At 40.4% G+C, this 27,470-nt stretch overlaps 1 protein-coding gene across 1 annotated transcript in view; it reads right to left on the reverse strand.

Annotated features, from left to right (window-relative positions):
• Positions 1–12,836: 12,836 nt before the first annotated feature.
• Positions 12,837–27,470, reverse strand: part of odad2 (outer dynein arm docking complex subunit 2) — a 144,950-nt gene continuing 130,316 nt past the window's right edge. The window contains exon 20 of the mRNA XM_063003614.1: positions 12,837–13,144. Coding sequence (XP_062859684.1) covers positions 13,031–13,144 — 114 coding nt within the window. The 3' untranslated portion in view covers positions 12,837–13,030. The remainder of the gene's footprint in view (positions 13,145–27,470) is intronic.

The raw sequence follows: 27,470 nt of genomic DNA on the forward strand, positions 1-27,470 counted from the left end.
CCCGCTAGATGGCGCACAGCCGATCGGTGGCAAAGCCGAGATTTAAACTGAGGTGTTCAGAATCTTGGCACTGCGCCACCTGGGTGCTTGGCTGTAGTTTTTACACAGTATGAGAAAAACAAATTATATTTTATATCATATAATTATATCCATAATCATAATGATGAGTGTCCTGCAACTTCTAATTATTTTACTGAGAACAGATTTGATGCCGCTTATAAAAAGCTTAATAAGGAGCTGATTTGACACTTTTTTGTGGACACACCACTCAGAAGGGTTATGTGTATAATTAAGTGCTAAGGCAACCCAGCATGTTTAAAAGCCCAATTTAGGAGTAAACTAGTGACAGATTCAGACAGTACAATAACACGGTTTCATCCATGTTTTGCTCCTTCTTACATTTTTCTCAGTTACAATGAGCTGACCCAATCTATTATTTATTTAGAGCGTATACTGGAAACCAGAGGTTTATATTACATTACAAGTCAGGATAAGATTTTGCATATGCAAGAAAATTACTCATATTTAAAACCCTTTTTAGGTTTGGTCCGTTTGTCCAATTTGTGTTTTTGACCAAAAACGCCTATACCCAGATAAAAATCCCTACATGGCTTTTACAGAATTACCATTTTAAAGTGGTCAATCAATCTACCATAAAATCTCCATCCACACTAAAAATCATTACCACAGCCTACAATTACATTCTATTCCAGTACAGTTTAAGAACAACACTAAACCAATATAATCCAATTAATTTTATCAACACCATATGTGATGCTTAATCTGGAGATCAGGCGTGTAGAGCAAATTCTGGTGATTCTGGTAACCTCTCATTTTCCAAAATTATGCAGAGTGCTGATTGGAGAGGTGAAATGACTAAGTATAGAGTCGTATATGCTTTCCTTGCGCCCATGTAATTGGTGTGTTGCTTTTATTTGTGTTTATTTTTGCCGATTTAATGAAGCAACCGTCCAAAACATCAGACGAATGACTCACTCCCATTCTGAGACTGAATCAGAGAGAAATGAAAAGACCACTAAATACCCCTGTCTTACTAAATGTGCAAAACTGGGTGGCTTTGCAGAGATGACTTATAAAGCCAACAGTATCTGTGAGTAAACCACAGTGCTGCTAAGTCCTTCTGATGTCCTCATGTGCACTCTGACCCAAAACACCTCGGTTCTGTAATGATAAACAATGTACAAAGTACATTCTTTTGAATTTTTTTATTTTACCGTGTTGGTGGACTGAATGCATTTATCAAGGTTAAATAGAGATATGGGTGTGCTAATAAGCTGCAGCTGACAGTTGTGGTTAAACACACTAAGTTTAGGAACTGCAGAGCTGAGAACACTGCACTCTGTGTTCTTCAGTGCATGTTTTGGTGTTCTATAAATGTTTACTGTCTATGTGGACTTCCAGCTGTTTACATGTAGATTTCCGTTGTGTTCTCTGATTTCTACACCTTTCCCAAAATATGGCAGTAGTAACATTGTATGGCTATTGAAGTATTGTAGCCAAACCCATTGATAACAGATTTATAACATCTTATAAACACTCACTACTGTGTTCCAAACTGCCTGTTGAAGCAACTGTAGAGTAATTTCTATGTTTCTATTTATATGGCCTAACAGTCAATTACAATTCTACCATGTTTTATTGCATTAAAATGCTGTTAGGCCCAGTTGACCTTAATTTAATAGTCACAATGACTGCTCAACTAAAGTAGGTTAGCAGTTAGCTGGTATGGTTTTGATCTATTGGGTCCACTTGTCGTCTTAATGGAAGAATCACTGCAAATCATTACAACATTATTCTGACCGATCGACTGATTTATGGGACTGATTTTTTTTTCTGATGGAAGTGGTTATCTCCAGGTTGTTATCCACAGAGCACTATTTTACACCTATGGGAGATTTTGGACCAAAACCATCATCAAACTTCCAAGTGAAAGATCTTTTTAAAAAGTATGGTGTCATGTAATGTTGTGGTGGCTTATGGTAGCGGTTAAACACACACACACACACACACACACACACACACACACACACACGCACACACACACACACACACACTTACAGTGTATCACGAAAGTGAGTACACCCCTCACATTTCTGCAAATATTTCATTATATCTTTTCATGGGACAACACTATAGACATGAAACTTGGATATAACTAAGAGTAGTCAGTGTACAACTTGTATAGCAGTGTAGATTTACTGTCTTCTGAAAATAACTCAACACACAGCCATTAATGTCTAAATAGCTGGCAACATAAGTGAGTACACCCCACAGTGAACATGTCCAAATTGTGCCTAAAGTGTCAATATTTTGTGTGACCACCATTATTATCACTGCCTTAACCCTCCTGGGCATGGAATTCACCAGAGCTGCACAGGTTGCTACTGGAATCCTCTTCCACTCCTCCGTGATGACATCACGGAGCTGGTGGATGTTAGACACCTTAAACTCCTCCACCTTCCACTTGAGGATGCGCCACAGGTGCTCAATTGGGTTTAGTCCATCACCTTTACCTTCAGCTTCCTCAGCAAGGCAGTTGTCATCTTGGAGGTTGTGTTTGGGGTCGTTATCCTGTTGGAAAACTGCCATGAGGCCCAGTTTTCGAAGGGAGGGGATCATGCTCTGTTTCAGAATGTCACAGTACATGTTGGAATTCATGTTTCCCTCAATGAACTGCAGCTCCCCAGTGCCAGCAACACTCATGCAGCCCAAGACCATGATGCTACCACCACCATGCTTGACTGTAGGCAAGATACAGTTGTCTTGGTACTTCTCACCAGGGCGCCGCCACACATGCTGGACACCATCTGAGCCAAACAAGTTTATCTTGGTCTCGTCAGACCACAGGGCATTCCAGTAATCCATGTTCTTGGACTGCTTGTCTTCAGCAAACTGTTTGCTGGCTTTCTTGTGCGTCAGCTTCCTTCTGGGATGACGACCATGCAGACCGAGTTGATGCAGTGTGCGGCGTATGGTCTGAGCACTGACAGGCTGACCTCCCACGTCTTCAACCTCTGCAGCAATGCTGGCAGCACTCATGTGTCTATTTTTTAAAGCCAACCTCTGGATATGACGCCGAACACGTGGACTCAACTTCTTTGGTCGACCCTGGCGAAGCCTGTTCCGAGTGGAACCTGTCCTGGAAAACCGCTGTATGACCTTGGCCACCATGCTGTAGCTCAGTTTCAGGGTGTTAGCAATCTTCTTATAGCCCAGGCCATCTTTGTGGAGAGCAACAATTATATTTCTCACATCCTCAGAGAGTTCTTTGCCATGAGGTGCCATGTTCAATATCCAGTGGCCAGTATGAGAGAATTGTACCCAAAACACCAAATTTAACAGCCCTGCTCCCCATTTACACCTGGGACCTTGACACATGACACCAGGGAGGGACAACGACACATTTGGGCACAATTTGGACATGTTCACTGTGGGGTGTACTCACTTATGTTGCCAGCTATTTAGACATTAATGGCTGTGTGTTGAGTTATTTTCAGAAGACAGTAAATCTACACTGCTATACAAGCTGTACACTGACTACTCTAAGTTATATCCAAGTTTCATGTCTATAGTGTTGTCCCATGAAAAGATATAATGAAATATTTGCAGAAATGTGAGGGGTGTACTCACTTTCGTGATACACTGTATATGAACACACCTGTCTGCATATTGCCTGTTTAAATGAGATTGCAGATTAACAGCAGTCCATTTAGAAATATACATACATGCATATACACTGATCAGCCATAACATTAAAACCATCTTCTTGTTTATGTCCATTTTATCAGCTCCACTTATCATATAGAAACACTTTGTAGTTCTACAATTACTGACTGTAGTCCATCTGTTTCTCTGCTGCTTTCACCCTGTTCTTCCCACAGGACCACCACAGAGCAGGTATTATTTAAGTGGTGGTTCATTTTCAGCACTGCGGTGACAATGACATGGTGGTGGTGTGTTAGTGTGTGTTGTGCTGGTATGAGTGGATCAGACACAGCAGCGCTGCTAGAGTTTTTAAATACCGTGTCCACTTGCTGTCCACTCTATTAGACACTCCTACCTAGTTGGTCCAACTTGTAAATGTAAAGTCAGAGACGATCGCTCATCTATTGCTGCTGTTTGAGTTGGTCATCTTCTAGACCTTCATCAGTGGTCACAGGACGCTGCCCACGGGGTGCTGTTGGCTGGATATTTTTGGTTGGTGTATTGGTGGACTATTCTCAGTCCAGCAGTGACAGTGAGGTGTTTAAAAACTCCATCAGCATTGCTGTGTCTTATTCACTCATACCAGCACAACACACACTAACACACCACCACCATGTCAGTGTCACTACAGTGCTGAGAATGATCCACCACCCAAATAATACCTACTGTGTAGTGGTCCTAGGAGACTTCTGACCAATAAGGACAGCATGAAAGGGGGGCTAACAATGCATGCAGAGAAACAGATGGAGTATAGTCAGTAATTGTAGAACTAAAGAGTGCTCCTATATGGTAAGTGGTGCTGATAAAATTTACATTAAGTGTAAAATCAAGGAGGTGGCTGTAATGTTATGGTTGATTGTGTATATATATATATACTGTATATATATATATATATATATATATATATATATATATATATATATATATATATATATATATACAGTATATATATATACAGTATATATATATATACGTATATATATATATATATATATATATATATATATATAGGCATGAAGGCACACGACTGATAGAGCCAGATCAGTTATTATATTCTCTTCTTTTGTTCGTTGCTCTTCTGCGGTTGTGTTCATCTTTTATAACATCACACGTTCAGAGCTTTATCTGGCGCCTCTCTGGTGAGGTGAAACCAGCCCCGTTAAAGGTTTTAAAACAGTCATTACACTACATGGCATTGTTGGTGCCAAGTGACAGAGATTACACAGATACAGTTGCATGATTTCACCCATGTTCCTACACTGTTTTAGAAAAGTGCTGTCAGTGTGCTAAATTTAGGCTTTTTTGCATTGGTAGTAATATTCTTCCCCTGTCTCATACACATGCAAACACACATTGAGCAAGTGGGGTCAAAGGGTGCTCATTTCCTGTAATTACTGCCATGTCTACACCATTCTCTTTAAAATCTCAAAGGCCCCTTGATTGCCACTCTGCACCAGTTTTCTGGAGCCTTTAATATCTCCCTCATTTAAAGTGCCACTTTCACGCCAGCTGCAGGACTTATATTAGATAGAGGCAGAAAGTGAAGGTTATACACTTAGGGCCACTTTTATAAAAGCCACAGACAGATTTGTTAAAATCATTGGCCTTGCATGGAAAAAAGTGGTTAATGGCTACTGGACAAAACACCGAGTAGAGACTGTGCACAATTTCCCCCAACTGTTTCTTACTTCTCACTTTTTTTAGTCTTAAGTAGTGTTTCTTAAAATAAAGCATAGGTTTTGAACCTTACAGGTCAGGCTTAGCTTTTATTGGCCTGTCATTCCTTAACTCTGTTATCTTTACAGAATTCCTTAAAGCAAGTTATTTTTTTATTTAGAAAAAGCTATTTCATCTGATTAAAACCTCCATTAAATTTAATGATTTGTCTTTTTTTTTAGTAATACTTAGTTTACTACTGCCTCTACAACCTATTTTTTTTTTTATTTTACAGTTTGCTAAAGTGGTGATAAAGCATGTACCTGTTAGTTTATGTAAAAAAAATACTTTATGCTTTTTACATGTTTAAAAAAACAATAAAAGGATGTACAGTGAGGACATTTTTTAAAAATTTAGATTTAACAATATCACTTTTTTTTGTGCTAATAATCAATTCTTTTTCATTTTTCAAGTCAATAATCTACTTCTATCTGCTGAGACTGGTTACCTTAATAGGTTATTTGGTGTTATGGCTCCCAAACCCTGGTCAGACTAGTCATTTGGTGAACACCTATGCAACATTGCAACGTTTTTTTGGCCATAGCTATGTACACTGATCAGCCATAACATTAAAACCACCTCCTTGTTTCTACACTCACTGTCTATTTTATCAGCTTCACTTATCATATAGAAGCACTTTGTAGTTTACAATTACTGACTGTAGTTCATCTGCTTCTCTACATACTTTTTTAACCTGCTTTCACCCTGTTCTTCAGTGGTAAGGATCCTCACAGGACCACTACACAGTAGGTATTAATTGGGTGGTGGATCATTCTCAGCACTGCAGTGACACTGACATGGTGGTGGTGTGTTAGTGTGTGTTGTGCTGGTAAGAGTGGATCAGACACAGCAACACTGCTGGAGTTTTTAAATACCGTGTCCACTCACTGTCCACTCTATTAGACACTCCTACCTAGTTGGTTCACCTTGTCAGTCAGAGACGATCGCTCATCTATTGCTGCTGTTTTGAGTTGGTCATCTTCTAGACCTTCATCAGTGGTTACAGGATATTACCTGCTCTGTGGTGGTCCTGTGGGGGTCTTGACCATTGAAGAACAGCATGAAAGGGGGCTAACAAAGCATGCAGAGAAACAGATGGACTACAGTCAGTAATTGTAGAACTACAAAGTGCTTCTATATGATAGGTGAAGCTGATAAAATGGACAGTGAGTGTATAAACAAAGAGGTGATTTTAATGTTATGGCTGATCAGTGTATGTTCTATATATTGTAAAGAGTTATTGAGCTTAACATATGTTTAATATAAATTATTACTACTGTGTATATCACCTAGGTCAATTTACTGTTCTAAATATGAACTACCTTAAAGAAACTCATGAGCGGACTATCACAGTTATAAGTGTGTTTATTTATAATATGATTTTTAATATGAATTTCATGAAGTAACTCTGAACTTGCTTGTTGGATAATTAGTAAAGACAGTTATCCCAGGCACATGGTGCCCAGCCCGGGTGTGACATCACATTTACTAGACCTAATATGATATTGGTGACCTAACTGCCCTCATGCTACACACCTCAATGTGATTGGCACCCTAACCCCTGCACAACCAGTAGTTATGCACTGGTTCTGAGACTGGTCTTTTCTGTGTGGTTGCAGATTAACATTTTTTTTTTATAAAAGCTTCTTCTACAAATAGAGAAACGTTCTGCTAATCATTAGTCAGTCATTTTGTGTTTTTCACTTCCTTTGGATCTACCCCCACCCAATCACTTTGAGATGAGTGCTAAAAACCCAACTGAATCTTGAAATTGGTTTACAGGGCAAAACGTCATGTAAGGTTACATAGCTTCTGTTCCAGGACAGTAGTAAAAGAAGTCTATGATCAATTATGAGCACATGATCAATTATATCCTGTGCAGTGTCCAATCTGTAATGTAGCATGCAACCTGTGAAAATAAAGGAAAAAGTCAAGATAATCCTCAGCAGTCAGTCATCTTGCGTTTTTAACTCCTTCCAGGTTTCCCCTCCTCCAAATCCCTTTCCATTAGGTGCAGAGAACCTGAACACATCCTGATATAAACTCAACAATAATATATTTATTGGTTGAGTGCCACCGAGAGCTCACAGCATTTCGACAGAAACACTTTCCTTTTTTGATCTGTTAATCCCGGCATGTCATTTAACCAAAAAAGTAAATCTAAGGTATTGAAGCATGGCCATTGCTAAACCAATATTCAGCACAACTTTATCCTTTGTTGGCGCTTAAATAATAGTTGAATCTAAATGTATTCAGTCTAGACAGTACAGTTCATCCCTTTCAAGTACATGCCTAAGCCTAAAAGCCCAGATATTTTACCTACTTTGGCATCTTTATGACTAAACTCTTACCAGTAAAGTTTTAGATAGCTTAACACATTAGTACTAGCAGCTTTACTGCGAATACTTTTCTCTTCTGGAGTAAACATAAAATACATGACCATAAGTATGGGCTAGTCAGTTCCAATGCAGGATTTATTAATATCAGAGGCTTTTATAACAGACAGATTCACAGAACCACTTTTTGGATAAGAAAGTCAGGAATCCTTAAAAGAAATGAGACAGTTTAGGGGAAAGGAAGTAAAATTGGAGTGGAAGAAGGAAATCAGAACTATAGGGCTTAAGTTTTTTATAGGGCTTTAGATAACAGCTAAGCATCTCCAATTGTGAATACTGAAACTAGTGATTAGTGATCATACTTGAGAAAGGTAGAGAAAGTTGACTCTGTAAATGATTGGGGGGTTGGGGGGGGGGGGGGGGGGGGGGGGTATCACATTTATTGGCTGTGATGCCATCAATTTTTTTTATATTAAAACAGTTCCTATTCCCTCTGGCCAGGCAAAGCTAATTCCAATATTTGGACATAACTTTTACTAGTCATCCCACAGTCACTTACTCACTTCTTCAACCGCTTATCCAATTAGGGTCGCGGGTGCTGGAGCCTATCCCAGTTTTTCAATGGGCGCAAGGCACACAGTAACACCCTGGACAGGGCGCCAGTCCATCGCAGGGCAGACACACATACACACACACCCATTCATCTATAGGGCAATTTAGTGTCTCCAATTAACCAGACTGCATGTTTTTGGACTGTGGGAGGAAACCAGAGCTCCTGGAGGAAACGGACACAGGGAGAACATGCAAACTCCAGAAAGGACCCGGACCGCCCCGCCTGGGGATCGAACCCAGGACCTTCTTGCTGTGAGGTGACAGTGCTACCCACCGAGCCCACTATAAACTAAAAAAGTTTTATTTTTAGGAATAATCACATGCTCGAGCACACACAACACTTCATGCAACATCACTTTAGATTTCACGCTCCACCCTGACCTAAATAATTCAAAGTGAATCAAACAGAAATGCATGAATTCTGTTACTTTATTCACAACAGGCTCCTGTTAAGGGCAAATGACATTATATAGGTTCATGAAGGACGTCTGTTTGTAATTTTCTTTTTATTTATTATTGCATCCTGTTTACACTATATGGTCTGTTCCCACACAAATCTACAGCATACATTTTTAAAAACTGGTAATGTTTTGCAATTGTGGTAGTTGGCCAGGGGTCCAGCACCTGCTATTGGTTGGAGGAGCAGTCCGCTGGGAAAAGTAAATAAGGATTAGATTGTTCACTTGTGCTTGATCACTAGCTTACTTATACCTGAATTGCTGCGAGTGTAATGAGGTTTATGGAAACATTTAAACATTGGAAATATAACAATTTTAAGATGTTATGAAGATTTTAATGCTCTTTAATTACAATATTATTGTGGCCATTTTGTGGCACCTCTCCATAGTTCATCTCCTGCTCATGGAGGGCTGTTTGACTGGCCATATCCCACCAAATCCGTTCTGCGCTGCAGGTTGGTGCATCAGAACAAACAAGGTTGAAGTTCATATGTTTCAGAACGGTACAATTCCAGGTGCAAGTAAAGGTGGCACTAGGGTCCAACAGTAAAAGGTAACAATTCTGTTGAAAAATAAAGCTGCAAATTAAAACGGTATTAAGAAACAGGTTTTCTGGTAAAAGAAATACAGGCTTGCTCATATACGGCCTCCACTCCAGTTTACTTAGTGACGCAATGACTCGTCTCCTCTCTTAGCATGAACAATGTTGACCTCTGCACTTTTGTCTTGTGTTTGTACTGTGTAAATGTGTATAAGTAGTGTAGTGTATAATTATACATATTTAATTTGTAAACATAATTTGTTCACTGTTTGCTGTATCTAAACATATTGGTTAATCCATTCATCCACCCATGCATTGAATTAACTTGCCAATGATATTACTATCTACCACATTGTAACTACCACATTTGTCATCAAACTATTTCAGCATAACATAATGTTTTTTACAGGGCTGGATATAAGATGATACCTTCAAATTGTCCTAATTAATTACGTCTGAATATGCTTTTCTAAAATTATTTCAGCAGAGCCCTGCATTATTTATCTGTATTTTCCCTTAGCATTATTACATTTTTAACATTCGGGTAGCGCAGCAGTGTATTACACTAACCCACCACCGCTGAGCTACCGGTTTGATATGTCAACTGGCCAAGCTTTGATGCTGGCATAATTGGCTAGGTCTGGATGGGGGTATTAATGCCTTTCGCCCAGTGTTTCCGATAAAGCCGGAGCCTAAGCCAGGTCCACCTTACCTTAATTTGCTTGTAGTTTTGGAAAAGTAGGTTGGAAACATGACTTTCACAGTTATAGATATCTGCTGCTGGATGAATAGAGCCAGTATAGATTGGAAATGTGACTTTCTCAGGAGTAGATCTCTGCTGTTGGGTGAATAGGTTCAGTATAAATTGGATGTGGGAGGAAATCTTAACTAAAAACTACAAGGAAAACTGTAACAACGCACAACTTTACAGGTGACTTTTCTCTAGCTCCTAACCTTCTATTAAGACCATAACTTGTGACAGCATGGTATACATTAAGATTAAATTAACATATAAATACCATAACACCTCTGCAGAGAAGCAGAACAAAAATGGAGACAAACTAAGCTCACTGTCGACTTTGAAATTTTGGAAAATTTGCAAAACAAATTCAAAATGCAATCACCTCATATCTAATTAGAACTTTATTAATAATCTTATTTTATTTTTTGCATTATTGCTGTCATCACAGAAGTGTAAATTTCATTTGCCAAGGGCCCTGACACAGCCCCATACCCATGACATACCCTGGCTTTTGGACTTGTAAGTGATAACAGTCTGGTTGGTCCTTTTCGTCTTCAGATATGTCACCCATTTCTTCCAAAAAAGAATCTAAAATACTAACCACAATACATGTTTCCACTGTGTGATGGTCCATCCCAGGTGCCTCTGAGCCCAGAGAACTAAAAACTAGTGTAAGGCTGGCTCTCTTAACATTAGTATGCTGGGAGCTGGGAAAGCTTGAAGCAGTGACCATCCAAAAAAGTTGGAATAATAATTAACACTATGTATAGGAATAATCGTACAATTTTTACAGGAGTAAAATATATTATTATTAAAGCCCTACCTAATTCATGGTCGGGAAAACCGTGTCATGGACTGTGAAATGAGCCTTTTGGAAAACTCCCAACAAATTCTGTGGACGCAGAGGATGGTGTATGTTCAAACACGGTAGAGAATTTACGTATTCGTTAAGGTAGTCTGTGCTGTGTATTGTAGCTTCCATTGATTCTATTATTCAATTTATTAGTGTTATTTAAATGACTGCTGTGAAATGTGGCACTTTTGTTTAAAAATCTGTCAAACCTGTAATTTTTTTAAAACGAGGTCCGTGAAATGAAGCACATTTTACCATGAATTTAGTAGGGCCCTAATTATTACATATAATTATATATATTAATAAATAATTGATATTGATTTAATGTGAAAACAAACATTAACTAAGATTTAGTATCTTCTTTCTTTCAAATTTTTTATTCAGTAGACAAATGTATTTGCACATTTAGGTGCTGTAAAGAACTGAGAGTCGGCAGACAAAGCTTGTGTTAATGCTCAAAGGCTCAATGAGTTAAACATGCCCACAGCCTCCACTCTGCATCTCATAAATTCCTGTCCTTCAGTGAAACATGCTACATTTGTTTAATGATGGTAGTTATGCATGTCCCTCCAGTCTCTAACCTCAAAGACAGAGAGAGTGAGACGGAGAGTGAGAGAGAGAGAGAGAGAGAGAGAGAGAGAGAGAGAGAGAACTATCAGGAGACAGGGGAGGAATATAACATCTGTACTGCCTGTTTTGAAAGGTTTTGATTTATTTGATAGTCATATATACAAAAATTATAAGATGGCTCTGTAGTGATTTGCATTTAGAGTCATTCAGGTTAAGGTCTGTGCTGTGCTTAGCTACAAATAATAATAAAGACTCAGGAGAGAGAGACTCAAAACTCAGTTCTCTAATTGCAATACATATTTAAGTTCAAGCGAGGCACACATAACTGATGGGTAAGTTTTTCTTAATTCGACAATCGCGCCTTGTGAGCATTCATTTGCTCCTCCAGGTGGAAGTTTTCTATATACCATGGTTTCTTCATCTCAGATTTGCAGGCTCCTGTCTGGCAAACCTGCTTTTCTCTGAAGCCGTGGTGCTGGGCTGCTTGGTCTAATCTGGTTTTCCGCTGGTGTGAGATAAAAGCATGCTGTATCTTTCTGGCAACTCACCTCAGAGTTTCAGTGTTTTTGGCCTCATGATGAAACTGCGCTGGGAGAGTGTCCCTAATCTAGTTGTATCCAATTACTCTTCCTCTGTACTACCCTCCACTGCTGACTGAGGAGCGCTGCAACTGACACACGCCCCCTCTGTCACATGTGCATTACCGACTACATCTTTTTACCGCACGAGGCAAGTTTATATGCGGATCAGCTCTGTGTACAGAAAGCCACACCCTGTTCCACATTATTCCATCAATCAGCCAGCAGAGGTCATAGCTGCATCAGTTATGAGGAACCCTGGTCTGACTTTCCCACCCTGTGTGAACAACAAGCCAATCGTTGTTCATGTAGCCTCCCAGCCCAGACGGATGGCAGAGCTGAGATTCAAAACAATGTGTTGTAAATCTCGGCTCTGGTGTGCCAGCATGTTTTACCACTGCAGCATCTGAGCGGCTCTATCTCTGCATTTTGTAAATAACTGGGTTGTCATAGATGGCCAGAGCAGCCTGTAATATTGTGACAAGTTCTCAGTTATGCTCTATCCCTGTTCTATTCACTTTTTAAGTTGCAGTTATTAAGTTGACAGTAGTCTCTGTTTTGTTAGTGGCTGTTTAGCAACAGTACTGTTCTACCTTGGTTAGAACATACTGCACTTGGGTTCTGTTTCCATTCCTGCAGGTGTGTGGACTTCAGTAGTGAGGCGTGTCCAGCCGTATGTAATTAAGTAAACACAGAACTCTTAATAAGATCACACAAAGTAAAAGTTTATTGTTATTGAAAGAGTTAATAGACAGACAGATAACATCTGTACAGGACTGTAAAGAAATCATTCACATTTCGGTTGCATTCACGTTTATATTTTTATATCAGTCATTTATGCAGCTGTAGAGTAACAGATAGGTGGAAAACATCGTTATTTGTGTTTATTACCCGCATATTATCCATATTTTGCCTTTTCGTTGGCAAGAGCCAGGCGGCGAATATTAGCCACACAGCCAGCTGCCGACTCCTGCAGAAACTCGTCTTTGGATCCCATCATGTCCAGCAGGAGCTGTCACAGAAACCAAGCATGAGAGAAGAGTGACGCATCAAAACCACAACCAAGACTTATTACAACACAACACAAATCAAATCCACACTACTACAGGAGCTACTGCATGAGCATTTACTCTGGAATAAGCTGAATTGTTTAAAGCTACATTGTGTACAAATACAGCTAAGGACATTAACATGAATAATTAATTAATCTTAATTTTATGACCATTACACCAGAAACATACTTATTGAAAGGATCTGAGTGGCATCTTAAAGATCATTTTCTTAAAGATCAAGTTCTAAAAATGTTTTAAATGAACAAACTACCAATAGTGTGTTATTTTTCCATCAAGTACATAGTATCAAAGCTGGTCTAATAATGAAACACCTCTTTGTTAAAAATACCACTGTAAGTCCCACCTTTATAAATGTACAAATCCAGAGCTGCTCCAGAGTAACCAGCATGGTCAATTCATGACATCAGTTTGAAAACTACCATAAACTTGTACATGAGAAGAAGTAAAAACATCATTTAATTTAATCACTACTTTATCTTGGAAAACACTATGTGCAAGGCAGGAATAGGGCACCAATCCATCGCTTCTTCTTAAACATAGGGTCTGTTCGAAAACCTAGTGAACTACCTTGCTGTCTAGTGCCTACATGGGCAGCTTCCTAATTAGAGAGGATTCTAATAAGTCATCGACTTATAAGTCAGGTTATTCGAACATGCTACCCAGACAGCGATTACAGCAATTACATCAGTTTTCGCTTACTAAGCCAACACATGTACAATTGTCATTTATTTGCAAATTAGCGCGTTGTGCCACCTCATCCAATTAGTTTGGCACATTGCGCTAGCATGTTAACTAACATTGCCCTCCGTGTACTGAAAATGGTTAAATTGTCACTGACAAGTACTGACAAATTTTTATACAAATTCGTTCGCTGCTCCACATTCGTCCACCATATTGTAATTTTTTTGTAAGAACAGTTGTGCCACACTGAATGCTGGGATTGCCTTCACTGCTAAGAAAGCATTGGAGGCTCCCTCATTATTCAGTCAAAATACCGTTTAAATGTAAGGTACCTTGCTAGACAGCATTTTAAGGCATCTAAAAATTCGAACAGCTTCTTCTTGGAAGCGCGTAGGATGTCGTAAAACTGTGATGTAGAGAGCTCCCTAGATTATCCTGGCCGGCTGATAGTGAAGCAGCGATTTGAAACCGGAAGACAGAAGTGAGTATAACAATGTTATAATGTCATAATCTGGTCACTGGTTACACCATAAATGCAACTGGGTTATAAAACACATCGGTCTGAAGCTCAAGAGCAGGTTTGCAATTAAATGGTTTGAAATAAGCGACAGTGGTGCAGTGGGTTGTGCTGTCGCGTCATAGCAAGAAAGGCCTGGGCGATCAGGGTCCTTTCTGTGTGAAGTCTGCACATTCTCCCTGTTTCCCCTACAGGGGTCGCCTACAGGGGCTCTGGTTTCCTCCCACAAGTCCAAATACATCTATTGGAGGTACTAAAAACTGCCTATGATGAGTGTGTGTGCCTCAGTATGAGTGTGTGTGTGCCCTGTGATGGACTGGCGACCTGTCCTAAGTGTTTCCTGACATAAAACAGACAATGAATGAATGAATAAATGATTGAAAGAAAAATAAGAATGAATGAATGAAATGACAGAAAGAAAATAAAGGTTTTGTATTGGTCTAGGCAGGAATCCCATTCAGATGCTGTGGTAAGACTTTAAAGAGGGGGGTTTATACTCAAAAGCCCTTTAATGTAAATTAATTTAGGCATTTCTGGAACGATGAGTTTGCCAGAAGTCTTTAAAAGTGATGTAAGAGACCGATCTATATTCTACAGAAGCATTGTTGCTACAGCTGTCATTACATGGCAAAACCAATTATTAAATTTAGTGGACAATTATTTTTCTCACATGGGTAAAATTGGTAAAGCATATTTTTTCTCTATTAATAAATAAAAATTAGATCATTCAAAGAAAGGTTTTTCTTTCACATGTTCTCTTTGTTTTACATTGCTTTTTGTATGAAAAACCAATAAGTGGCACAAATATGTGATAGAGAAACGTCAAACCAGGAGGGGGAAAATTCCTTTTTATGACATTGTAGGTTTTAAATAGGTAAGAAACATGATACATGTGTATAATTGTCTTTGAGAAAGAAAACAAATAAAGATTAATAAATGAATAAAGCATGTATTATCCTTTGTATTACTAATCTGGGCATTCACTACGATTTAAAACATATTTATTTTAATTTATATTAAAGTAGCATTAAAGTCATTGCTATTGTGTTACTAATTACACTAACTTTTTACACACTTAATTATCAATAGGCTACACTTATAAAACTAGTATTATGCTTATGTTTTAAGGACTGTTTTATAGTTTTCAAATTAAAAAAATAATAATATACTCAAAATTTGAATACACTATGTATACCTGTTATATACAAAGTAGATTACAAAACAATTCAGATCCCTTGACTTGTGCACAATTTACTGTGTTGTAGGTTTGATTTATATCTTTGCATATACAGTGTATCACAAAAGTGAGTACACCCCTCACATTTCTGCAAATATTTTATTATATCTTTTCATGGGACAACACTATAGAAATAAAACTTGGATATAACTTAGAGTAGTCAGTGTACAACTTGTATAGCAGTATAGATTTACTGTCTTCTGAAAATAACTCAACACACAGCCATTAATGTCTAAATAGCTGGCAACATAAGTGAGTACACCCCACAGTGAACATGTCCAAATTGTGCCCAAAGTGTCAATATTTTGTGTGACCACCATTATTATCCAGCACTGCCTTAACCCTCCTGGGCATGGAATTCACCAGAGCTGCACAGGTTGCTACTGGAATCCTCTTCCACTCCTCCATGATGACATCACGGAGCTGGTGGATGTTAGACACCTTGAACTCCTCCACCTTCCACTTGAGGATGCACCACAGGTGCTCAATTGGGTTTAGTCCATCACCTTTACCTTCAGCTTCCTCAGCAAGGCAGTTGTCATCTTGGAGGTTGTGTTTGGGGTCGTTATCCTGTTTTCGAAGGGAGGGGATCATGCTCTGTTTCAGAATGTCACAGTACATGTTCAAATTCATGTTTCCCTCAATGAACTGCAGCTCCACAGTGGCAGCAACACTCATGCAGCCCCAGACCATGATGCTACCACCACCATGCTTGACTGTAGGCAAGATACAGTTGTCTTGGTACTTCTCACCAGGGCGCCGCCACACATGCTGGACACCATCTGAGCCAAACAAGTTTATCTTGGTCTCGTCAGACCACAGGGCATTCCAGTAATCCATGTTCTTGGACTGCTTGTCTTCAGCAAACTGTTTACTGGCTTTCTTGTGCGTCAGCTTCCTTCTGGGATGACAACCATGCAGACCGAGTTGATGCAGTGCGGCGTATGGTCTGAGCACCGACAGGCTGACCTCCCACGTCTTCAACCTCTGCAGCAATGCTGGCAGCACTCATGTGTCTATTTTTTAAAGCCAACCTCTGGATATGACGCCGAACACGTGGACTCAACTTCTTTGGTCGACCCTGGCGAAGCCTGTTCCGAGTGGAACCTGTCCTGGAAAACCGCTGTATGACCTTGGCCACCATGCTCTAGCTCAGTTTCAGGGTGTTAGCAATCTTCTTATAGCCCAGGCCATCTTTGTGGAGAGCAACAATTCTATTTCTCACATCCTCAGAGAGTTCTTTGCCATGAGGTGCCATGTTGAATATCCAGTGGCCAGTATGAGAGAATTGTACCCAAAACACCAAATTTAACAGCCCTGCTCCCCATTTACACCTGGGACCTTGACACATGACACCAGGGAGGGACAACGACACATTTGGGCACAATTTGGACATGTTCACTGTGGGGTGTACTCACTTATGTTGCCAGCTATTTAGACATTAATGGCTGTGTGTTGAGTTATTTTCAGAAGACAGTAAATCTACACTGCTATACAAGTTGTACACTGACTACTCTAACTTATATCCAAGTTTCATATCTATAGTGTTGTCCCATGAAAAGATATAATAAAATATTTGCAGAAATGTGAGGGGTGTACTCACTTTTGTGATACACTGTAATTAGTAAAGATCAATAACTGAAATTCCTTTATCTCTTATTCCCAAAAAGGTGTTCAGACCCAGAGTGCTGTTGTACCCCAAAATGTAGAACTCAACTGGAATCTGAATGAATTGAACATAAATTGGAAAGTCACACACTGTGGTCTGTAATGTCCCACAAGTTACATTGTGTTGTTAGGACAAAAACCAAACCATGATGTCCAAGAAACTGTCTGTGTCTCTCCATGGTCACTTTAAAATGACATTTTACATTTAAAATTTTTAAGTACAGATAAATGCAGCTAAATACTGGGCCAAAATTGAAGTAAACCATCTACAGTGTGTATGCAAACTCCAACTGGGATGACAGTTCACTTTTCAACATCCAAAACAACACTGGAGTGGTTTTGGTGTAAGTCTCTAAATGTCCTAAAGTGGCTCAGCCAAATGCCAAAATTAAACCTGAACATCAATGAAGTTGACCATTCATAGATGTTTACTATCCAATCTGATGAAGCTTCAAAGAATCTGACATAAACAAGATAGATCTGCAGTTGCAATTGCCGCCAAAGTATTGAATAAAGGCTCTAAATAGTGTAAATTAATGAGTAAAAAAGGCCACTAATCATCCAAAACCAAATCAATCCAAAAATGTCAAGGGGTCTGAATACCTTCTGACAATGTATGTATATCTAACAGCTGGGCCACTATGTTGCAGTAAAAGAAGATTTTAGTGCTGCAGGCTTTAGTGCTTCCAGTTTGGTAGCAGCAGCTTTGAGTGTACATTTTTCCTGAGGCGCTCCAGTGGTGCAGCAGTCTATTATGCTAGCCTACCACCGCTGAGACCCTGGTGGGATTCTTAGTGGTGTTATCCGCCTGTCGGGTGTTTACATAGACATGATTGGCTATGTTTGGGGGGAGGGGAGGCTGGCGTAAGCCCTGCAATGAATTGACGCTCTGCTTTCTGGTTTTGCGCCCAATGTCTCCCAGTGAAACCAGACCCTGACCATGATAAAGCAGTGGATGAAAGTGAAATAAAAAAAATATATTTTGTTTTGTTTCAGCATGACAATGCCACTGGACACAAAGTAAGGTCAGCAAGGAAATTGATTGCCTCTATCTCATAGAACACATTTAAAATAAATTGAAACACCAACTGCCTTGTGACCTAACATCAATGCTTGACCTCACACCAGTGGCGTAACTAGGAGCTCATGAGCCCCAAAGCAAAATATCCAATATATCAGTGGCGGCTGCTGGTCTTTCAAAGAGGGGAAGCTCATTGTCGGCTTACATCATAAAATTTGTCAATTTATTTATACATAAATTCTGCCCTCCGTTCCTTTTCAAGAAAATGGCCTGAACTCGAACAAGGAAATGTTGAAGTTATGTTAAACTGAAACAAATACTATGAGTGTGTTTTATTTACACAATGAACAATGGAAATGGTCAAGTAATTTCACCAAGCAAATACCAAGAAATGGGTTGCAGTTTGTCTTTCGACTTCACTCGCAAAATCCGCGATGGGACTGAAGTTCCCAGTGATTAAATGACGGTGTAGATCCAGATCCGCTCACAGCTCCATTCACCCCCATAGACGCTCAGCGTCCGGGGGCGGGACAAAATCGTGGCATTTATCCAATGACCGGCGAGTTTTGAAGCAATAAAAAAACCGTTCCATGCAGTCCCAGTGAAGTGAATAGACGCTCAGCTTCTACGGGCAAATGCATTGATGCTACGGGAATGTATGAGAAGTTAACAAAATCGAGTCAGTCGATTTGGGATAAGTAGCTGATTCTGAACGAACTTGTCTTCAAGATGAACGTGTTCTAACGCATTTGTAGTCAATGAAATGTTAACACAACTGTACATATTTGACCATTTAATTTTTGACATTTTAGGGGAAGCTGAGCTTCCCTTGCAGTCTTAGAGAAATCACCACTGATATATACAGTGTATCACAAAAATGAGTACACCCCTCACATTTCTGCAGATATTTAAGTATATCTTTTCATGGGACAACACTGACAAAATGACACTTTGACACAATGAAAAGTAGTCTGTGTGCAGCTTATATAACAGTGTAAATTTATTCTTCCCTCAAAATAACTCAATATACAGCCATTAATGTCTAAACCACCGGCAACAAAAGTGAGTACACCCCTTAGTGAAAGTTTCTGAAGTGTCAATATTTTGTGTGGCCATCATTATTTCCCAGAACTGCCTTAACTCTCCTGGGCATGGAGTTTACCAGAGCTTCACAGGTTGCCACTGGAATGCTTTTCCACTCCTCCATGACGACATCACGGAGCTGGCGGATATTCGAGACTTTGCGCTCCTCCACCTTCCACTTGAGGATGCCCCAAAGATGTTCTATTGGGTTTAGGTCTAGAGACATGCTTGGCCAGTCCATCACCTTTACCCTCAGCCTCTTCAATAAAGCAGTGGTCGTCTTAGAGGTGTGTTTGGGGTCATTATCATGCTGGAACACTGCCCTGCGACCCAGTTTCCGGAGGGAGGGGATCATGCTCTGCTTCAGTATTTCACAGTACATATTGGAGTTCATGTGTCCCTCAATGAAATGTAACTCCCCAACACCTGCTGCACTCATGCAGCCCCAGACCATGGCATTCCCACCACCATGCTTGACTGTAGGCATGACACACTTATCTTTGTACTCCTCACCTGATTGCCACCACACATGCTTGAGACCATCTGAATCAAACAAATTAATCTTGGTCTCATCAGACCATAGGACATGGTTCCAGTAATCCATGTCCTTTGTTGACATGTCTTCAGCAAACTGTTTGCGGGCTTTCTTGTGTAGAGACTTCAGAAGAGGCTTCCTTCTGGGGTGACAGCCATGCAGACCAATTTGATGTAGTGTGCGGCGTATGGTCTGAACACTGACAGGCTGACCCCCCACCTTTTCAATCTCTGCAGCAATGCTGACAGCACTCCTGCGCCTATCTTTCAAAGACAGCAGTTGGATGTGACGCTGAGCACGTGCACTCAGCTTCTTTGGACGACCAACGCGAGGTCTGTTCTGAGTGGACCCTGCTCTTTTAAAACGCTGGATGATCTTGGCCACTGTGCTGCAGCTCAGTTTCAGGGTGTTGGCAATCTTCTTGTAGCCTTGGCCATCTTCATGTAGCGCAACAATTCGTCTTTTAAGATCCTCAGAGAGTTCTTTGCCATGAGGTGCCATGTTGGAACTTTCAGTGACCAGTATGAGAGAGTGTGAGAGCTGTACTACTAAATTGAACACACCTGCTCCCTATGCACACCTGAGACCTAGTAACACTAACAAATCACATGATATTTTGGAGGGAAAATGACAAGCAGTGCTCAATTTGGACATTTAGGGGTGTAGTCTCTTAGGGGTGTACTCACTTTTGTTGCTGGTGGTTTAGACATTAATGGCTGTATATTGAGTTATTTTGAGGGAAGAATAAATTTACACTGTTATATAAGCTGCACACAGACTACTTTTCATTGTGTCAAAGTGTCATTTTGTCAGTGTTGTCCCATGAAAAGATATACTTAAATATCTGCAGAAATGTGAGGGGTGTACTCACTTTTGTGATACACTGTATATAAAGCAGGTTACACAGATTCCCCAAATCCCTTGCTGTGCACTCACTGTATATTTTGATTACATGTATTCTGATATTTCATTGTCTTTTAGTTATTTTAATATTTTATGAAAATATTATCGTGCTTTTACTATCGCCGCACTTTACCGCTAGCATTAGCCACTTGCTACTGTAGAGGGTCGGCTCACCTATGTGAGTGCTGCTCGTCCGGCGGGGATACTACAGGTCTTTTCCTGCGTGCGGTGGTGGAGGTGTGGGAATAAAGGCACATGACAGGGTAGAGTTCGGGGGGGGGGGGGGTTGAGTTGTACCAGTAAATAACCAGAGAAAACAAATCTATATCAATACTTTTATAGCTTTTAGGTGTTCAAGTGTTGGGTGTTGACAAACTTTAGTAAAGGACATATTTATATGCTTATACATTATGCACAAGTATGTTAATTCAATCAAACTACTGACCTCATTTTGGGCATAGACTTTAACATTAAAATAATGTTATAGAAAGGTAAAACAGCAGTAAATGTGGAAATTGAAAACCTACTATTAGTGTACCAAATGGTGTGGGATTAGGGATTAAAATGACTTTGGTCATGCCCTCTTAAAGAGCAAAATGCAAATCTGACTATTTCCACTTTGGCATCGTATAATCCATTTTTGTGCTATCCCTCCTCTCCACTGCCATGCCCTCATGCATACTAACTCCAAAACAGACCACTTTCCGGAACAGCTTGGCTATGCAAGATTCACATTAAAACCTTTTTTGCACTTTACTGTGTAGAAAACATAGCTTATTATACTCTGAAATGATGTAAATTTAAGGTAGAGTTGGTGCCAATGCCACAAAGTGGCTATTGGTTCTTATTGGCATGGGCGATGAGAGCTGTGCTCTTGAATCTAAATAGCAAAAGTATGATTCTAAGTAATCTAAGTAGCAAAAGCAAAAAACAACACTGGCACCACAGACTCATAAAAGTCCCAATTAGGCTATGAGGGTAACTTCATCACTTTCCAATTAAAGGGGAACTATCGCTTTTGACTATTTTCAGTGGAACAAAATTGCATAAAGTTGTAGCTTAAAGAAAGGAATTATTTACCACCAAAGCAATTTCAATAAAAAAAAACCTTAGATAAATTAGGGACAATGATGACTTTCTGTTTCACCGTCAATATAGCCTTACTTTCCCAGCAGGGCGGCACGGTGGCTAAGTGGGTAGCACTGTCGCCTCACAGCAAGAAGGTCCTGGGTTCGATCCCTAGGTGGGGCGGTCCGGGTCCTTTCTGTGTAAAGTTTGCATGTTCTCCCTGTGTCCGTGTGGGTTTCCTCCGGGTGCTCTGGTTTCCTCCCAAAGACATGCAAGTGAGGTGAATTGGAGACACTAAATTGTCCATGACTGTGTTTGATATAACCTTGTGAACTGATGAATCATGTGTAATGAGTAACTACCGTTCCTGTCATGAATGTAACCAAAGTGTAAAACATGACGTTAAAATCCTAATAAACAAACAAACAATGAACAATGGACAATGAAACTGAAACACCTGGTTTTAGACCACAATAATTTATTAGTATGGTGTAGGGCCTCCTTTTGCGGCCAATACAGCGCCAATTCGTCTTGGAAATGACATATACAAGTCCTGCACAGTGGTCAGAGTGATTTTAAGCCATTCTTCTTGCAGGATAGTGGCCAGGTCACTACGTGATGCTGGTGGAGGAAAACGTTTCCTGACTCGCTTCTCCAAAACACCCCAAAGTGGCTCAATAATATTTAGATCTGGTGACTGTGCAGGCCATGGGAGATGTTCAACTTCACTTTCATGTTCATCAAACCAATCTTTCACCAGTCTTGCTGTGTGTATTGGTGCATTGTCATCCTGATACACGGCACCGCCATTGGATGCACATGGTCCTCCAGAATGGTTCGGTAGTCCTTGGCAGTGACGCGCCCATCTAGCACAAGTATTGGGCCAAGGGAATGCCATGATATGGCAGCCCAAACCATCACTGATCCACCCCCATGCTTCACTCTGGGCATGCAACAGTCTGGGTGGTACGCTTCTTTGGGGCTTCTCCACACCGTAAATCTCCCGGATGTGGGGAAAACAGTAAAGGTTTGCGCTCCTTGCACCATTGAAACCGACGTTTGGCATTGGCACGAGTGACCAAAGGTTTGGCTATAGCAGCCCGGCCGTGTATATTGACCCTGTGGAGCTCCCGACGGACAGTTCTGGTGGAAACAGGTGGACATTTAATTCTGCCGTGATTTGGGCAGCCGTGGTTTTATGTTTTTTGGATACAATCCGGGTTAGCACCCGAACATCCCTTTCAGACAGCTTCCTCTTGCGTCCACAGTTAATCCTGTTGGATGTGGTCTGTCCTTCTTGGTGGTATGCTGACATTACCCTGGATACCGTGGCTCTTGATACATCACAAAGACTTGATGTCTTGGTCACAGATGCGCAAGGCAAGACGTGCACCAACAATTTGTCCTCTTTTGAACTCTGGTATGTCACCCATAATGTTGTGTGCATTGCAATATTTTGAGCAAAACTGTGCTCTTACCCTGCTAATTGAACCTTCACACTCTGCTCTTACTGGTGCAATGTGCAATTAATGAAGATTGGCCACCAGACTGGTCCAATTTAGCCATGAAACCTCCCACACTAAAATGACAGGTGTTTCAGTTTCATTGTCCAACCCCTGTATATCTAGCATGTTAAATATCTAGACTTGTCAGCGACTCAAAATCATGTAGTGTGAAAGGTGTTGCGATCAAGTTGTGATTGTTATGAACGCAAAATACAGAAAAGAAACCCTGGGGGAGGAGTTGTAAATATGTGGAACAGGGGCATAATGTATACCAATCAGGAATAACATTATGACCACCTTCCTAATATTGTGTTGGTCCCCCTTTTGCTGCCAAAACAGCCCTGACCCCTTAAGGCATGGAGTCTGACACCCTTTTATCAGAACCAGCATTAACTTCTTCAGCAATTTGAGCTACAGTAGCTAGTCTGTTGGATCGGACCACACAGGCCAGCCTTCTCTCCCAACGTGCACCTTGGCCGCCCATGACCCTGTCGCCGGTTTACCACTTTTCCTTCCTTGGACCACTTTTGATAGATACTGACTACTGCAGACCGGGAACCCCCCACAAGAGCTGCAGTTTTGGAGATGCTCTGACCCAGTCCTCTATCCCAGTGGTCCCCAACCACCGGGTCGCGGACCGGTACCGGTCCATGGGCTATTTATTACTGGGCTGCACAGAAAGAACTAATAATTAGAGCTCACAAGAAAAGCAGTTATCACTGCTTCTATTTCAGGTGTTATTGTCTTATTGTCACCCCTAGGTGGGAGCAGTGTCTCGTAGCAGCGGAAAAAGCTCATTTTTAAATAATTTCTGAGCAATATTAATAAATCCTCCTCCGGCACGTACAGTCAGTACAGACTGCATTTTTCATATACTTGACGGGCACTGTGTATGGAGGGCCACACCCCCATCAGCATTATTCCTCAGCCCTGTGCAAGGGCCGCAGTTGCACCAGTTATGAGGACCTATGATCCGACTTTCTTACCCTCTAACCCTGAACAACAGCCAATCGTTGTTCATGCTGCCGCCCAGCCCAGTCGGAAAGTCAGAGGTGAGATTCGATACGATTTATTAGAAATCCCAACTTTGGTGCGCTAGCGTACTTTACCGTTGCTTATTTATTAGTGATTACATTCTTTTTTGTTAGGTTTTTAGCCACAGTAGTGTTCTAATCTTTTTAAGGGCTTTCTGATTACATTACCTTTAACCATCCTGCCAAACTTTCACTCAGCATAAGGTAATGGCTTGTGTTTTTTCCTTGCCTTGAAAAAACAGGCCACAGTTCCATGTACTTTAAGTGCAGTCAAGTTAGCGACTGTATATCAATTAAACCATAAAGAAAGAACGAAAAAACAAATGTAAGATGCTTCTGTCTTGTGCCAGCCAGTTTTTCTTTCCCATCACCTATTAAGGATTTGGAGCTGAATGTCTTTAAAATGGGTATTATAAAGTCTTTACACCAATAAAACTAAAGAAGCCACATGAGAAAGGTTTACTTGTTTAATAAATCAGTACTTTTACTGGTTTGTACTTATTTATAAAGACTCAATGTGTCGAATCTAGCTAGATTCAAAACACTAGAATATTTCCACATGTTTCTGAATGTAATCGATAGCATCTGAGCTCTTCTGTGTTATCTTTGTCTTCACGTCATGTTCATGAGGGTAATGCTCGATGTTGAACTCTGACTTTTCCTGTGTTAGACATACACTCGCTGGGCTGAGAGCATTTATGTGGTCGACATGGTGCCAAGGCACAGAGAGGCGAGACATTCCCAGAATTCCCAGCTCAAAGATAAATAGTGAAAGGAAAACATAAGGAAAGGCACGTATTCTATCTGCGAGCTTGAAGCAGATTCCTGGATTTAACTGACATCTGTAAAAAGCTGAGAAAATAATAGACTCTCCATTTTGGTTTGTTGATTTGAGAGCTTTTTGGGTGCTTTATTTGGAACGACTACTGCTAGTTTCTTCAAATACATTCCAGTTTGTTTTCTCTGAAAAAAGTGTGGATCACTTGACAGTTTCAGCTGGTGTTATTTCCAGATTCGACTGTAAAACGGTATCCAAAAAACATCAGTGAGGAAATCAGACGTGTACACACAACTCTGCTGAAATGTGCCGGCCAGCTCAGACAGGCTTCTTTTGTGAGCAGCTAGGGGATGCCAGTGCCTGTGTGCCAGCATTTTTAGTGTGTTATTCAGCCCCGTCCAAATAGGGGTTCCTGCACTGGATGTCTTTTCCTATATCACTTCACAGCCAGCTCAGCCTCTATTTATAATTACACACTGTTTAGTAAGTATGCCCAAATACAGGGCAGAACAGTGCTACAAATGGTTCTGCTTTGCACCCAGTGTTTTCAGGTGCCACCAAAGTTACCACAACTCCGACCAGCATGAAATGATTACCTAATGTTGATTGTTATTATATTATCACATTATTTTTACATTTACTGGACATGTCATGTATATCGATGCCAGGACACTTAAGATCCTGTCCCAAACAGTGCCCTCAAAACAGGTACTTTGGTAATTTAGTCTTATTGGGGTAGTCTGGGGCTATGAACAAGTACACTGATCAGCCATATGATAAAACCACCTCCTTGTTTCTACACTTACTGTCCATTTTATCAGCTCCACTTACCATATAAAAGCACTTTGTAGTTCTACAATTACTGACTGTAGTCCACAGAGCAGGTATTATGTAGGTGGTGGATGATTCTCAGCACTGCAGTGACACTGACATGGTGGTGGTGTGTTAGTGTGTGTTGTGCTGGTATGAGTGGATCAGACACAGCAGCGCTGCTGGAGTTTTTAAATACCGTGTCCACTCACTGTCCACTCTCTAAGACTCTCCTACCTAGTTGGTCCACCTTGTAGATGTAAAGTCAGAGACGATCGCTCATCTATTGCTGCTGTTTGAGTTGGTCATCTTCTAGACCTGCCTACGGGGCGCTGTTGGCTGAATATTTTTGGTTGGTGGACTATTCTCAGTCCAGCAGTGACAGTGAGGTGTTTAAAAACTCCATCAGCAATGCTGTGTCTTATCTGCACATACAAGCACAACACACACTAACACACCACCACCATGTCAGTGTCACTGCAGTGCTGAGAATAACCCACCACCCAAATAATACCTGCTCTGTGGGGGTCCTGACCATTGAAGAACAGCATGAAAGGGGGCTAACAAAGCATGCAGAGAAACAGATGGACTACAGTCAGTAATTGTAGAACTACAAAGTGCTTCTATATGGTAAGTAAAGCTAATAAAATAGACAGTGAGTGTAGAAACAAGGAGGTGGTTTTAATGTTATGGCTGATCGGTGTATATGGGACAGTACATGAAACTCAGAAGTGCCACAAGATTTTCATAAAAACTACTGTTTACTAAACTAATAATTTTAATGATGTTTTATCATCCATCTCACTGCATTATATGTGTGTCCTTCTCTGTCTTAAGTTTTTTCAAAGTAACTTTTCCTAAATTAAAACCAGATTCCTGTGTGAACACTCTTACATGTACACCTTTACATACACATGCGCTCATGCTTGGAGGTGTCATGGTGTTAAGCGCTGGAGTGGTATGCTGCTGTTTCCTGGGGAGAGAAGCTTAAATCCCACTAAAGCTTAATGCTGGGAGTGCACCTGAGAGCCATTAGTGCAGCTTTTCATATTAGAGCCCTCATTATTCTTCTCATGCCGGCTCTCAGCACTCTCACACACTAGTGTGTCTGAAATGTAACAAATATTGGCTAATCGAATGGTCTGGTCCAGTGAAAGAGAGGGAGCAGTTTGTGTACAAGTGTTAGTAATTTGTAATTGCCTATAAGGTTAAAACAAGCTGTTATATTTCTTTTACATTTTAGTTTTAACGCCAAAATACTCTATATATATTTCCAAAAGTATGTGGACACCTGACCATAACACTGGCCATTAATATTAAGCTCTTTTTCTTATTTCACAAAACTTTAAAGTTTGTCTGCAGAAATCTGTTCCCATTCTGTCAAAAATAGTGATTGTGAGGTCAGGCATTTAATATATTTGATCT

The sequence above is a fragment of the Trichomycterus rosablanca genome, chromosome 10 (assembly GCF_030014385.1).
Source record: "Trichomycterus rosablanca isolate fTriRos1 chromosome 10, fTriRos1.hap1, whole genome shotgun sequence".
NCBI lineage: Eukaryota > Metazoa > Chordata > Actinopteri > Siluriformes > Trichomycteridae > Trichomycterus > Trichomycterus rosablanca.